This window comes from Heterodontus francisci, chromosome X, assembly GCF_036365525.1.
Source record: "Heterodontus francisci isolate sHetFra1 chromosome X, sHetFra1.hap1, whole genome shotgun sequence".
In the NCBI taxonomy this organism is placed as follows: Eukaryota; Metazoa; Chordata; class Chondrichthyes; order Heterodontiformes; family Heterodontidae; genus Heterodontus; species Heterodontus francisci.
This window is the reverse complement of record NC_090421.1, coordinates 21,245,359-21,259,846: the sequence shown is the minus strand read 5'-3', so window position 1 is coordinate 21,259,846 and position 14,488 is coordinate 21,245,359. Positions and strand designations below refer to the sequence as shown.

General features: G+C 46.2%; 1 protein-coding gene across 1 annotated transcript in view; it reads left to right on the top strand.

The window, feature by feature from the left end:
• gli1 (GLI family zinc finger 1) overlaps positions 1-13,485 on the top strand; it is a 44,903-nt gene extending 31,418 nt beyond the window's left edge. Inside the window, exons 11-13 of the mRNA XM_068024807.1 lie at positions 6,008-6,280; positions 9,772-10,081; positions 10,790-13,485. Of these exons, the coding sequence (XP_067880908.1) occupies positions 6,008-6,280; positions 9,772-10,081; positions 10,790-13,344 (3,138 nt within the window). The 3' untranslated portion in view covers positions 13,345-13,485. The remainder of the gene's footprint in view (positions 1-6,007; positions 6,281-9,771; positions 10,082-10,789) is intronic.
• The last annotated feature ends 1,003 nt before the right edge of the window (positions 13,486-14,488 follow it).

Genomic DNA, 14,488 nt, shown 5'->3' with positions numbered 1-14,488 from the left:
GTCACATTGTATTCCATCTGCCATGTTCTTCTCCGCTCACCCAACTTGTCTATATCGCGCTGCAGCCTCTTTGCATCCTCTTCACAGCTCACTTGCCCATTTAATTTTGGACCATCAGCAAACTTGGATACATTACACTCAGTCTCCTCATCTAAGTCATGAATATAAATTGTAAACAGCTGAGGCCCAAGTACTGATCCTTGCAGTACCCTGCTAGTTACAGCTTCCAACCCGAAAATGTTCAGTTTATTCCTACTCTCTGTTTTCTGTCCATTAACCAATTCTTAATCCATGCTAAAATATTACCTGCAATCCCATGAGTCCTAATTTTGTGTAATAACCTCGTGTGACACCTTATCGAATGCTTTTTGAAAATCTAAATACACTACATCCACTGGTTCCCCCTTGTCCATCTTACCAGTTACATCCTCAAAAAATTCTAATAGATTTGTCAAACATGATTTCCCTTTCATAAATCCATGTTGACTCCGCTTAATCAAACAATGATTTTCTAAGTTCCCTGTTACCTCAGTCTTAATAATAGATTCCAGCATTTTGCCTACGACTGATGTTAGGCTGACTGGCCGACCGTTCCCCAGTTTCTCTCTGCCTCCTTTCTTAAATAACGGGTTATGTTTGCTACCTTTCAATGTTTGAGAACTGTTCTAGAATCTAAGGAATTCTGGAAGATTAAAACCAATGCGACCACTATCTCTGCAGCTGCCTCTTTTAAAGCCCTAGGATGGAGGTAGTCAGATCCAGGGGAATTGGCACCAATTAGCCCCATTAATTTCTTTACTTATACTGATTTCTTTAAGTTCCTCATTTGTACTGGACCCTTGGTTCCCAATTATTTCAGGAATGTTTTTTGTATCTTCTACCGTGAAGACAGATACAAAGTATGTGTTTATTGTCTCTGGCATGTCCTTATTCTCCATTATAATTTCACCTGTCTCTGCCTCTAATGGGCCCACTTTTATTTTCACTAATCTCTTCCTATTTACATACCGAAAGATACTTTTTTCCTGACTCCCCAAAGCCTGTCCACCATCTACAAGGTACAAGTCAGGAGTGTGATGGAATACTCTCCACTTGCCTGGATGGGTGCAGCTCCAACAACAATCAAGAAGCTCGACACCATCCAGGGGAGGTAGTGGGGTAGTGGTAATGTCACTGGACTAGTAGCCCAGAGGTCCAGGCTAGTGGTCTGGGGACATGGGTTTGAATCCTAAATGGTGGAAATTTGAATTCAATTAATAAATCTGGAATTAAAAAGCTAGTCTACTGTGACCATGAAACCGTTGTCAATTGTTGTAAAAACCCATCTGGTTCACTAATGTCCTTTAGAGAAGGAAATCTGCTGTCCTTACCTGGTCTGGCCTACATGTGACTCCAGACCACACAGCAATGTGGTTGACTCTTAACTGCCTCTGAAATGGCCAAACAGGCCACTCAGTTCAAGGGCAATTAGGGATGGGCAATAAATGCTGGCCTTGCCAGGGATGACCACATCCCATGAACAAATTTTTAAAAAGGACAAAGCAGCCCGCTTGATCGGCAAACCATCCAAAAAGCAACGTGGTGATGTTAATGTGAGGGCTACTACTACACAGGACGGAGTGAGGCCTTCACTGGGACTGGATGGGGAAATTCACCATGAGGAAGGCAGCAGCAATGATAATAAAAAGATGGAAAACTTCATGCAGGGAAAGTTAATGGTGCCCGACACTACCATGGTAAGAAAATGAAGGCATTCAGGACAAAATCCTGCAACTGCCTGAGGGGTAAATCTGCCTCGGGGGTAAATCTTCCTGATCTCCTCTTACGTTAAACCCAGGTTGCAATTTGCAGCTGAAACACATCAGTATAGAGAGTTCTGCATTGCAGGTTGGTGCAGTTTACAGAGGAGTGGAACAACAGGAGTGAGAGGAAGTAGAAGACACATAGACTTGGATCATTACCTGTTACAATTGTGAAAAAGCACCTCAAGAAAGAGCTCTGGAGAGAGGTACTTTCTTCAATAAAGGAAATGAACTGCACGCTGGGACAGGCTCTGCCTTCCTCATCTGAAGGTGGTGACTCATTCTGGGCCGTGGTTCGATGGGGTGCTAAAAGGTGTCTGGTATCTCACAGAAGTGATCGCTTTTCATGAACGATGCCAGAGCATTAAAACCTCGGACATACGCACACCTCGTTGTTAAATATAGCCTCTATGCAGCCAATGAAGAGCAACATTTGAGATACATTACAGCAGAAGATTATTCATCTGCCAGAATCACTCTTGTACATTATGATTAGCAGTGTCCACTTCAAGGGGAGGACACTAAGAAGGCAACTTGGTGGCACCATACATTGGTATTCCAGGGGAACTGAACTGGATACTGCAAAGGCTATGGGCCCTGACAGCATTCCAACAATAGTACTGAAGACTTGTGCTCCAGATCTTTCCACGTCCCTAGCCAAGTTGTTCCAGTATCGCTATAACACTGGCATCTACCCAGCAATATGGAAAATTGCCCAGGTATGTCCTGTACACAAAAAGCAGAACAAATCCACCCTGGCCATTTATAGCCCCATCAGTCTACTCTCAATCATCAGTAAAGTGATGGAAGGGGTCATTGACAGTGATATCAAGCAGCACTTATTCAGCAATAACCTGCTCAGTGACACTCAGTTTGGGTTCCACCAGGGCCACTCAGCTCCTGACCTCATTACAGCCTTGGTTCAAACATGGACAAAAGAACTGAACTCAAGAGGTGAGGTGTGAGTGACTGCCCTTGACAGCAAAGCTGCATTTAACTGAGTGTGGCATCAAGGAGCCCTAGCAAAACTGAAGTCAATGGGAACCAGAGGGAAAACACTTCACTGATTGGGGTCATACCCAGTAGAAAGGAAGATGGTTGTGGTTGTTGGAGGTCAATCATCTCAGTCTCAGGACATCACTGCAGGAGTTCCTCAAGGTAGTGTCCGAGGCCCAACCATCTTCAGCTGCTTCATCATTGACCTTCGCTCCATCATAAGGTCAGAAATTTGCTGATGATTGCAGAATGTTCAGTACTATTGGCGACTCCTCAGATACTGAAGCAGTTCATGTCCAGATGCTGCAAGACCTGAACAACATTCAGCCTTGGACTGATAAGTGGCAAGTAACATTCACGCCATGCAAGTGCCAGGAAATGACCATCTCCAACAACAGAGATTCTAACCATCTCCCCTTGATATTCAACAGCATTACCATCATTGAATCCCCCATCATCAACATCTTGGGGGTCACCATTGACCAGAAACTGAACTGGACCAGCCACATAAATGCTGTGGCGACAAGAGCAGGTCAGAGGCTGGGAATCCTGCGGCGAGTAACTCACCTCCTGACTCCCTAAAGCCTGTCCACCATCTACAAGGCACAAGTCAGGAGTGTGATGGAATACTCTCCACTTGCCTGGATGGGTGCAGCTCCAACAACACTCAAGAAGCTCGACACCATCCAGGACAAAGCAGCCCTCTTGATCAGCACCCCTTCCACCACCTTAAACATTCACTCCCTCCATCACCGACGCACAGTGGCAGCAGTGTGTACATTCTACAAGATGCACTGCAGCAACTTACCAACATTCCTTTGACAACATCTTCCAAACCCGCGACCTCTACCACCTAGAAGGGCAAGAGCAGCAGACGCATGGGAACACCACCACCTGCAAGTTCCCCTCCAAGTCACACACCATCCTGACTTGGAACTATATCGCCGTTCCTTCACTGTCGCTGGGTCAAGATCCTGGCACTCCCAAACACCCCAAGGACTGCAGCGGTTCAAGATGGCAGCTCACCACCACCTTCTCAAGGGCAATTAGGGATGGGCAATATGCTGGCCTAGCCAGCAACATCCACATCCCATGAGCGAATAAATCAAAACTTTTACAATCTGTTTTTATGTCTCCTGCTAGTCTATGCTCAAATTCCCTTTTCTCTTTCTTAATCAATTTCTTGGTCCTTCTTTGCTGAATACTAAAATTCTTCTAATGCTCAGTCTTATTATTCTTTTTGGCAACATTGTAAGCCTCTTCTTTTGATGTAATACTATCTTTACCCCTCTTGTTAACCACAGTTGGACAGTTTATCTGTGGGTCTTTTGTGCCATAAGGGAATGTATAATTGTTGCAAATCATGTATTAATTCTTTAAATGCGAGGTATTGTTTGTCCACCATTATATCTTTTAATGTAGTTTCCCAATCTACCTTGGCCAACTTGCCCCTCATACCTACATAGTTTGCTTTGTTTAAATTTAAGAATCTAGTTTCAGACTTAACTCAACCACTTTCAAACTAAATTTAACATTCTATCATATTATGGTCACTCTTCCCCAGAGGCTCCTTTACTACAAGCTTATTAATTAACCCTTCCTCATTACACAATACTAGATTCAACATAATCTGTTCCCTAGTTGGTTCCTCGACATACTGATCGAGAAAACAATCTTATATACATTCCCTGAACTCACCCTCTACACGATGACTGAAAATTTGGTTTGCATTCTTTGAAAGTAATGATATGAAAAAACTAATAAAGGTAGAAGTTGTGGTTCCTCACAGCTGGTGTGAGCACAGGATGAAGAATCCGGCCGATATATTCTAGCCCTATCCCTGACCCACGCTCACATCTCACACTGACCTGTATTTCCCTATAAAAGCTGTTCTGCACATCAGAAGAAGGTGGAATAAAAGGACAACAGCCATTGACAACATCTGCTCAAATATGGATAGGCAGATTTAAATTGTGCTGTTCAATGTTGCATTTTCCATCATTAATGTCATGGCAACGCTGGATGCAAGGAATGCCAATGTGATCCCAGCATTCAACATTGTGATGGTGTGAGAGTGTGCGAGTGCACGAGTGCGTGTGCGCGAGTGCGTGTGCGCGAGTGCGTGTGACAGCGTGTGTAAGAGAGTGAGAGAAAGTGAGAGTGTGAGAGCATGTGTGTGTGTGTGAAAGAGAGAGTGTGTGAGAGTGGGGGAGAGTGTGGGTGTGAGCAAGACTGTGTGAGTGAGAGTGTTAGAAAGTGTGAGAGAGCATGTGAGAGTGCGAGTGTCTGAGAATATGAAAGTGTGTGTATGTGGTAAGAAAGAGTGTGTGTGTGTGGGAGGGAGGGGATTGAAAGTTTAAAAGGCCCCCAAAAGCAGCACATCAGTTGTGGGTGACTGTCTGCCTTCCTACACCCTGCGGATTTTAAAATTCAATCAAACCCTGGAGCTCCTCCTGAGCCAGCCTGGGAAGGGCCAGTCCTGCACTGGTGCTGCCAGATCCAAGACTTGCATGAGGCTAATTACACCCCTGAGACAGGCTCCCATAAGCATCTGGCTAAACATTCAAACTATTTTCGACTTATTGGGAACTCCCACCAAGCAATCAGCAGCGAGGTGTGTAAGTGTGTGTGTACAGCAGAGGTTGTTATGATCTGAAACAAAATGGAGCTTCTGGGTCTATCACTGAAACGTTGTTAATTCTCAGTCCGATTGGTTCAGCTACTGATTCTGGTCAACTGGCAAAAGGTGAAAAAGTTGGACTTAACTAAACAACATCACATCCAGTCGTGACCTGTAACAAGCTGACAACCAAAGGTTTTCTTTTGATTTGACTGACAGCATTAAACCTATTGAGAATTAACTTAACGGTTCAGTGATAGACCCAGAAGCTCCATTTTGTTTCAGATCATAACAACCTCTACTGTATGCACATCTTCATAGGAATTTGACACTTTATTTGACTCTATGACTCTATTGGTATTGTCACTTCTGTGCTAGCATTTCCAACAACACCTCAATGCTGATTGCTTGGCTGTGGCCAAACTTACAGAGCAGGATTTTGGCTTCCTGAGGGGCTCGAAGTGTGAATCAACTCTGATTTGGCTCCCCCCCCTCCCACCAATCCTCCCCCTGCCCTCCTCCCCAACCCCTCTCCCCCCACCCCCTCCCCCTGACTGAAAACTAATCACATTGTTCATTCATTCAACAGAAACCTTATGTTTGTAAGATTCCATGCTGCACCAAGCGCTACACAGATCCCAGCTCATTAAGAAAACATGTTAAGACTGTGCATGGTCCCGAGGCGCACGTAACCAAAAAGCAACGTGGTGATGTTAATGTGAGGGCTACTACTACACAGGACGGAGTGAGGCCTTCACTGGGACTGGATGGGGAAATTCACCATGAGGAAGGCAGCAGCAATGATAATAAAAAGATGGAAAACTTCATGCAGGGAAAGTTAATGGTGCCCGACACTACCATGGTAAGAAAATGAAGGCATTCAGGGCAAAATCCTGCAACTGCCTGAGGGGTAAATCTGCCTCGGGGGTAAATCTTCCTGATCTCCTCTTACGTTAAACCCAGGTTGCAATTTGCAGCTGAAACACATCAGTATAGAGAGTTCTGCATTGCAGGTTGGTGCAGTTTACAGAGGAGTGGAACAACAGGAGTGAGAGGAAGTAGAAGACACATAGACTTGGATCATTACCTGTTACAATTGTGAAAAAGCACCTCAAGAAAGAGCTCTGGAGAGAGGTACTTTCTTCAATACAGGAAATGAACTGCACGCTGGGACAGGCTCTGCCTTCCTCATCTGAAGGTGGTGACTCATTCTGGGCCGTGGTTCGATGGGGTGCTAAAAGGTGCCTGGTATCTCACAGAAGTGATCGCTTTTCATGAACGATGCCAGAGCATTAAAACCTCGGACATACGCACACCTCGTTGTTAAATATAGCCTCTATGCAGCCAATGAAGAGCAACATTTTTTTATTCATTCAGGGATGTGGGCATCACTGGCCAGACCAGCATTTATTGTCCATCCCTAATTGCCCTTGAGAAGGTGGTGGTGAGCTGCCTCCTTGAACCGCTGCAGTCCATGTGGGGTAGGTACACCCACAATGCTGTTCGGAAGGGAGTTCCAGGATTTTAACCCAGCGACAGTGAAGGAACGACGATATAGTTCCAAGTCAGGATGGTGTGTGACTTGGAGGGGAACTTGCAGGTGGTGGTGATCAGGTGGTAGGTGCTGAACATTGTGCAATCATCAGTGAACATCCTCACTTCTGACCTTATGATTGAAGGAAGGTCATTGATGAAGCAGCTGAAGATGTTTGGGCCCAGGACACTACCCTGAGGAACTCCTGCAGTGATGTCCTGGAGCTCAGATGATTGACCTCCAACAACCACAACCATCTTCCTTTGTGCTAGGTATGAGTCCAGCCAGCGAAAGGGTTTTCCCCTTGATTCCCATTGACTCCAGTTTTGCTCGGGCTCTTTGATGCCATACTCGGTCAAATGCTGCCTTGATGTCAAGGGCAGTCATTCTCACCTCACCTCTGGAATTCAGCTCTTCTGTCTATGCTTGGACCAAGGCTGTAATGAAGTCAGGAGCTGAGTGGCCCTGGTGGAACCCAAACTGAGTATTGCTGAGCTCCTTGTCAGTTAATCTCTCTGGCCCTCTGTCCTATTTGTTCACTTTCGTCCCTTTTGTTCACTTCTCCCCCACCCCTGCTTTATTTGCTTAAAACCTATTATATTTCTAACCTTTGCCAGTTCTGATGAAGGGTCCACTGACCTGAAACGTTAACTCTGCTTCTCTCTCCACAGATGCGGCCAGACCTGCTGAATATTTTCTGCACTTTCTGTTTTTATTTCAGATTTCCAGCTTCTGCAGTATTTTGCTTTTATATTATCACTGAGCAGGTTATTGCTGAGCAAGAGCCACTTGATATCACTGTCAATGACACCTTCCATCACTTTACTGATGATTGACAGTTGACTGATGGGGCGGCAATTGGCCGGGTTGGACTTGTCCTGCTTTTTGTGTACAGGACATACCTGGGCAATTTTCCACATTGCTGGGTAGATGCCAGTGTTGTAGCTGTACTGGAACAGCTTGGCTAGGGGCGTGGCAAGTTCTGGAGCACAAGTCTTCAGTACTATTGTTGGAATGCTGTCAGGGCCCATAGCCTTTGCAGTATCCAGTTCAGTTCCCCTGGAATACCAATGTATGGTGCCACCAAGTTGCCTTCTTAGTGTCCACCCCTTGAAGTGGACACTGCTAATCATAATGTACAAGAGTGATTCTGGCAGATGAATAATCTTCTGCTGTAATGTATCTCAAATGTTCATCAGTAAAGTGATGGAAGGTGTCATCAACAGTGCCATCAAGCAGCACTGGCTTAGCAATAACCTCTGCACTGACGCTCAGTTTGGGTTCCGCCAGGGCCACTCAGCTCCTGACCTCATTCCAGCCTTGGTTCAAACATGGACAAAAGAGCTGAACTCAAGAGGTGAGGTGAGAGTGACTGCCCTTGACAGCATTTGACCGAGTATGGCATCAAGGAGCCCTAGCAAAACTGAGGTCAATGGGAATCGGGGAAAACTCTCCACTGGTTGGAGTCATACCTAGCGCAAAGGAAGATGGTTGTAGTTGTTGGAGGTCAATCATCTCACCTTAGGACATCACTGCAGGAGTTCCTCAGGGTAGTGTCCTAGGCCCAACCATCTTCAGCTGCTTCATCAATGACCTTCCTTCAATCACAATGTTCCGCACCATTCGTGACTCCTCAGATACTGAAGCAGTCTGTGTAGAAATGCAGCAAGATCTGGACAATATCCACGCTGGGCTGATAAGTGGCAGGTAACATTCGCGCCACACAAGTGCTAGGCAATGACCATCTCCAACAAGAGAGAATCTAACCATTTCCCCTTGACAGTCAATGGCATTACGATCGCTGAATCCCCCACTATCAACATCCTGTGGGTTACCATTGACCAGAAACTGAACTGGACCAGCCACATAAATACTGTGGCTACAAGAGCAGCTCAGAGGCTAGGAATCCTGCGGCAAGTAACTCACCTCCTGACTCCCCAAAGCCTGTCCACCATCTACAAGGCACAAGTCAGGAGTGTGATGGAATACTCTCCGCTTGCCTGGATGGGTGCAGCTCCAACAACACTCAAGAAGCTCGACACCATCCAGGACAAAGCAGCCCGCTGGATTGGCACACCATCTACAAACATTCACTCCCTCCACCACCGACGCACAGTGGCAGCAGTGTGTACCATCTACAAGATGCACTGCAGCAATGCATCAAGGCTCCTTAGACAGCACCTGCCAAACCCGCAACCTCTACCAACTAGAAGGACAAGAGCAGCAGATGCATGGGAACACCACCACCTGCAAGTTCCCCTCCAAGTCACACGCCATCTTGACGTGGAAATATATCACCATTCCTTCACTGTCGCTGGGTCAAAATCCTGGAATTCCCTTTCAAACAGCACTGTGGATGTACCTACCTCACATGGACTGCAGCGGTTCAAGAAGGCAGCTCACCACCACCTTCTCAAGGGCAATTGGGGATGGGCAATAAATGCTGGCCTTGGCAGTGAGACCCACATCCCACAAGGCAATAAAAAATAGTAGAAACCAGGCTGCTGCACATCACCATGATCATTATGTTGGGCACTGCTGTTAGAGGTAGGGGCCGGGTAGAGGCCAGGCACTTACCCACAAGACAGGGAGACAGTGACATTGTGGGCCATGCTTTCCCATGCCCCTACAAGAAGCTTATATGGCTGAGGCAACAGCACATAGCTTGGGCCAATGGTGAAAGTAGGCCAGAAAGGTCTTGGCACATTCAGAATGTTGCGTGGTTGTGGGGATGGAGGAATTAAGCTTTATTTCAAAAGGAGACGGTGAGAAGGGGGAAATGCATATAAACCAGAGTCTTCTCCTTTTCTTTTGTTAAGAAGTTCCAGCCCAGCCCTGGAGGCCAGTCGTCCAGCAGCAGTGAAACTTCACTCCAGGGAAGCACCAACAACAACGACAGTGGAGTAGAGACGAACGCAAATGGCGGGGGCAGCTTTGAGGATCTGACAAACATTGAAGATGTTCCCTCTGTGGATTCCACTATTCATTCAGGGATGATGGATGTTGGGCTGCAGAGGAACGTCACAGCGCTGCAACGACTGGCCAACTTGAAAATCGGAAAGCTGAAGCAGATGCGTAACCCTACGCCACCATCACGAGGGGTGAAACTTCCCTTAATACAGGGCAACGGTGAGCAAACCCACCTCAGTGGGAGGGGGGAAATGGAATGAACTTTGTAGATTCACTGATTCCTGTGGAACAGTAGACAGCTAGACCGGGACCTTTTGCTTCTGTGTTGGCCAAAGACAATTTTTCACCCTTTCAAATGAATGGGCAAAAAAAATCAGAGGCTAGCAAGCGCAGTGGGGGAAAATCTTGACTCTAACATTTATCCAAGGGTAAACAGCCTCTATTGTTATCCCAAACTTTCCTCTCATGTCTCCTCAGTCCAATCAACTGCAAACAAGAGTCAGCAGCAATGCTAAGTCCCAGATCTCCTGAACCTCATCTAAATTGCCATGACAGTGAGTGCCAGTGAGCTACTGAACTATGGGGAGGGGAGGATGTGCCATCAAAAGCCTCATTCTGTCCTCACCTGAGACACACACACACACACACACACACACACACACACAGAGGGCAGGGCTTGCTGGATACTGATGAAGGACAGACATGTGTTTGACCCTTCACCTCCTTAGCCGCGGTTGTTACAGCCAATCAAGATCAGCTAGCTTCTTCATCGGAGGAGAGGAGGGAGAATTGGTGAGGAAAAGAAGGCTAAATTATTAACAATCAAAGGAGCACCAAATTAAAATTAGCCGTATTTGCAGTTATCTTATGGGAAATCTGTGTGTTTTGTCAGTTGTACCGTGAACTGTCTTCCCTTCTGCCTCGTAGGTTCTCTTGGCGAAATCTCCATGTGTGGATCGTCGGTTCTACCTGGTCACCGAATCATGGAATTATCAGCAAAAGATCCCACAGTAAGGGGCTGGCTTACTGAACGGCGGAACAGCACCAGCAGCACCATCAGCTCGGCGTACACAGTCAGTCGAAGGTCATCCGCCATTTCTCCTTACCTGTCGAGTCGGCGATCCAGTGAGGTCTCTCTGGTAGCGGGCCATGCTAACAATGGCGGATCTGCTGAGTCATACGACTCCGCCTCTCATGACCCTTTGCAGAGATGCGGAGAGATCGGCCGGTGTGCCGCGCTCCTGGGGCTGTCGCCAGCCCAGCAGTACCGACTCAAAGCCAAGTACGCTGCAGCCACAGGTGGGCCACCACCAACACCTTTGCCAAACGTGGAACAGATGGGCAGGAATGCCAGGCTGTCCTTTCAGAGTGATCACTCCAGCCCTGTCATGCCTGTGTTCCCACCTCATGGTCTACCATGTCGAAACAGTGAGAGCGGGTTTCATGGCTATGGGACGAGTGTGCTGAGACCACATAACATCCCTGGTATCAACATGAGACGAGCGAGTGACCCTGTGCGGATGGCTACTGACCCACAATCAGTGCCGAAAGTACAACGGTTTAATAGTCTCAGCAACATCAACCCTGCCGCCATGGTAAGGAGGAACAATAACCTGCAACATTTTGCAGGTTCTGAAACAAACCTCCACAGCCACATCTATTCTCCTCGGCCACCAAGCATTACTGAAAATGTCCTCATGGAAGCCGTGGCTATGGACACATCCAATCAAGCCAGTTTGGGGTTGCCTGAGGGCACGGTGCAGTACATGAACCATCGGGAGACCAACATGTCTTCCTTAAATGATCAAGTTTGTAACAACCAAACACAAGGGTTTCACGGTCACGTGGACATGCATAATCAAAATATCTATGGCAACTCCAATAGAAATCTGGAAAACACACAAATCAATACTATCCAACAGGGTATGATGGGCAGCAATGTGGCACAACAGCACTACAATGTAAATCAGTGTCAGATAAGTCAACGTAACACTCAATTCCATAACCGGGGACAGCTATGTCCTCATGAAAACAATACGCCCATTCAGTGGAATGAAGTCAGCTCAGGAAGCATGGATATTGCCCCCACTGAGATTCCCAACCAGCACAGTCTTCAGCCAAGCCAATCACACCCCAGCCAGTGCCTTAAGCAGGTCAACCAGAGTCCACAATCTTCCCATCAGCCCGTGGCCTTTATCCAACAGAATGCGAACATGATTCAAAATCCCCTGAATCAACAGAATATCTTTACCAACAGCCAGAGGATCCACCCTGGATACCAACAGCAAATCAAACCTGAGCAGCAATTCCACCAGTCAGCAACAATGTCAAACCTGTACCAAAACATGAAGCAAACAATGGCACCCCAGCAAGATTTCAACCAATCCAAACAAATGCTGCCCAGTCCAGGTGGAATGAGTCGTGACTACCGGGAACAAACAGATAGCTTGCAGCATTCCTGCTTTGATGCAGCTATGAACTCAAGTATGCTCAGCTCCCCATTGCGGGAAGGAAGATGGACTGGAGCCCATACACCAATGATGCAGGTCAAAGAGATGATGGTGAGGAACTACATCCAATCACAGCAGGCCCTCATGTGGGGCCAACAACAAAAGAATGAAAGTGCCGAAACACCAATGGCAATCAATATTGACAGTGCAGAGATCAGTCCATCCCAAGCAATGCACAGCCCTTCTCCTCACAGCTTCAGAACACAAAGTCAGCCTTGTATGGGTCTAAGTTATATGAACTGCCAAAGTCAACCAAATGTATTAAGTCCATCTTCTCAGGAAAGTCAAATCCAACCAAAGATGTTGATGAGCCCAAGTGGTCAATGCTTCAGTCCTAGGATGGTGCCCCATCCTCCTCCAGCACAAAAGCCTCTAAGCAGACAGAGCAGCCTTACACCTCATCAAGAGTACGTATTAGGTCCATCCCACACAGGTCCTGGTCATAAATCAGCAGAAGCAAGTCTAGAAAGGCCAATAAATCTTCCGTCAATACAGTGCCACCAAGTGTCACCAGAAGATGGAAGCTTGTTTTTCTCTGGCCAGGTGCAAATGCAACAAGGAAGGTCTAATTTAAGAAAGCAAATGGCAAGCTCTATGCAAATAGATTCACCGCAAATAAACTGTGTGATTCAACAACAGCAGATGATGGCAAGAGTGGATCCCATGAAGCTGCACTCAACAATTTACCCAGAGACCAATCAAATGTTTAATTCCATCGACTCTTTAGAACTTGAGCACACTCAGATTGACTTTGGAGCAATTATGGATGATGGAGACCATCTATCCTTGATACCAGCCACTTTGAGTCCAAATACTGTTCATAACACTTCCCAAACATCCTCTCGTCTTACAACTCCCTGCAATCCCCTAACACTGCAAACAGGAATGTCCAATATGGTAATAGGAGACATGAGTTCCATGTTGACAACATTGACAGGGGAAAGCAAGTTCCTCAATACAATGTCACAATAAAGATGGCCATTGGAATGTCAGTCAAACTGTGCTCTCTAGCTGATGAAAGCAGAGGGGAGCAATTATTCACCTCAACATCATTGGAGCTGTAAATTCAGTTGTCCCTCATCTATAGCTGTCTAGAACGAAAATGTTTAAAGTAGACCGTCTAATGTCTCAAATCAGGGTGAAGGTTGCCCCTAAAGCAAACAGATAGCATTCAACATCTTGATTGGATATCGAGCATTTTCCTGTCCCGATCCAAAACGCGTGCTGCCCAACCCATTTAATGGTCCACAGCAACTGAGAGCTGAGGTGATTGAGGCAGATTGGATCCCAGGATCAAATACACCTTTCGAGCCTACAGACCATGAGTCAGACACACGTTCGGTTTTTAACCTGTTTCTTTTTGCCAGCTTGTATTAAATATATATGTTTTGCCACATTTTGATTCACTTCGAAGGGAGTGGGAGGAGTAGAGATTTCAACATGATTCTCTGTACCCTATCAGTGGCACTTTCTGAGACTCACCATCAGCTCGGGTGTGTCTACAAATCAGGACTGATCCAGCCGGCTTAGAGCTCCTTGCTCCCCCGCAGGATGGTCTACTCTATGAGCTAATCTTCTTCCAGGAAAGGAGCTAACACAACTCGCCCACTAAGTTCAAATATCAAATTCAAAATCATAACCCGAAGCTATCGGACGACTTTGCAGCAGTTCCTGGAGAGCCACATTTCATCAGACGTCACATGTAAAAAAAATGCCTCCATAAAATAAATAATCGGAATAGATATTTGGACCTGGACTCGCAATAGCTGGAGCATGAGTTGTTATCCAGCTCTCATAAAATCATTCAAAGCTTGTGAATGCAGTGAGAGCTCAGCCTTGTCCCCTGGAACACGTTTGGATTCACAATAAAGACTTGCTAGATTGGAAGAGCTTGAAGCACTTCTCATAAAAATGCGCAGGCTAAATGTAATAATCTGTCACCTCATAGATCGTATGTTAACACATTTCTTTTCTACGTTGCTTCTCAGGGGTTCGATACCTTGCTACAATTTGCTTGCAAAGTTCATTCAAGTAAACGGAATGGGATGTAAACACAATGCCAATGTTGTCATCAGCATTATTTAACATTCAATAACAATTGCACAAAACGGGAAAA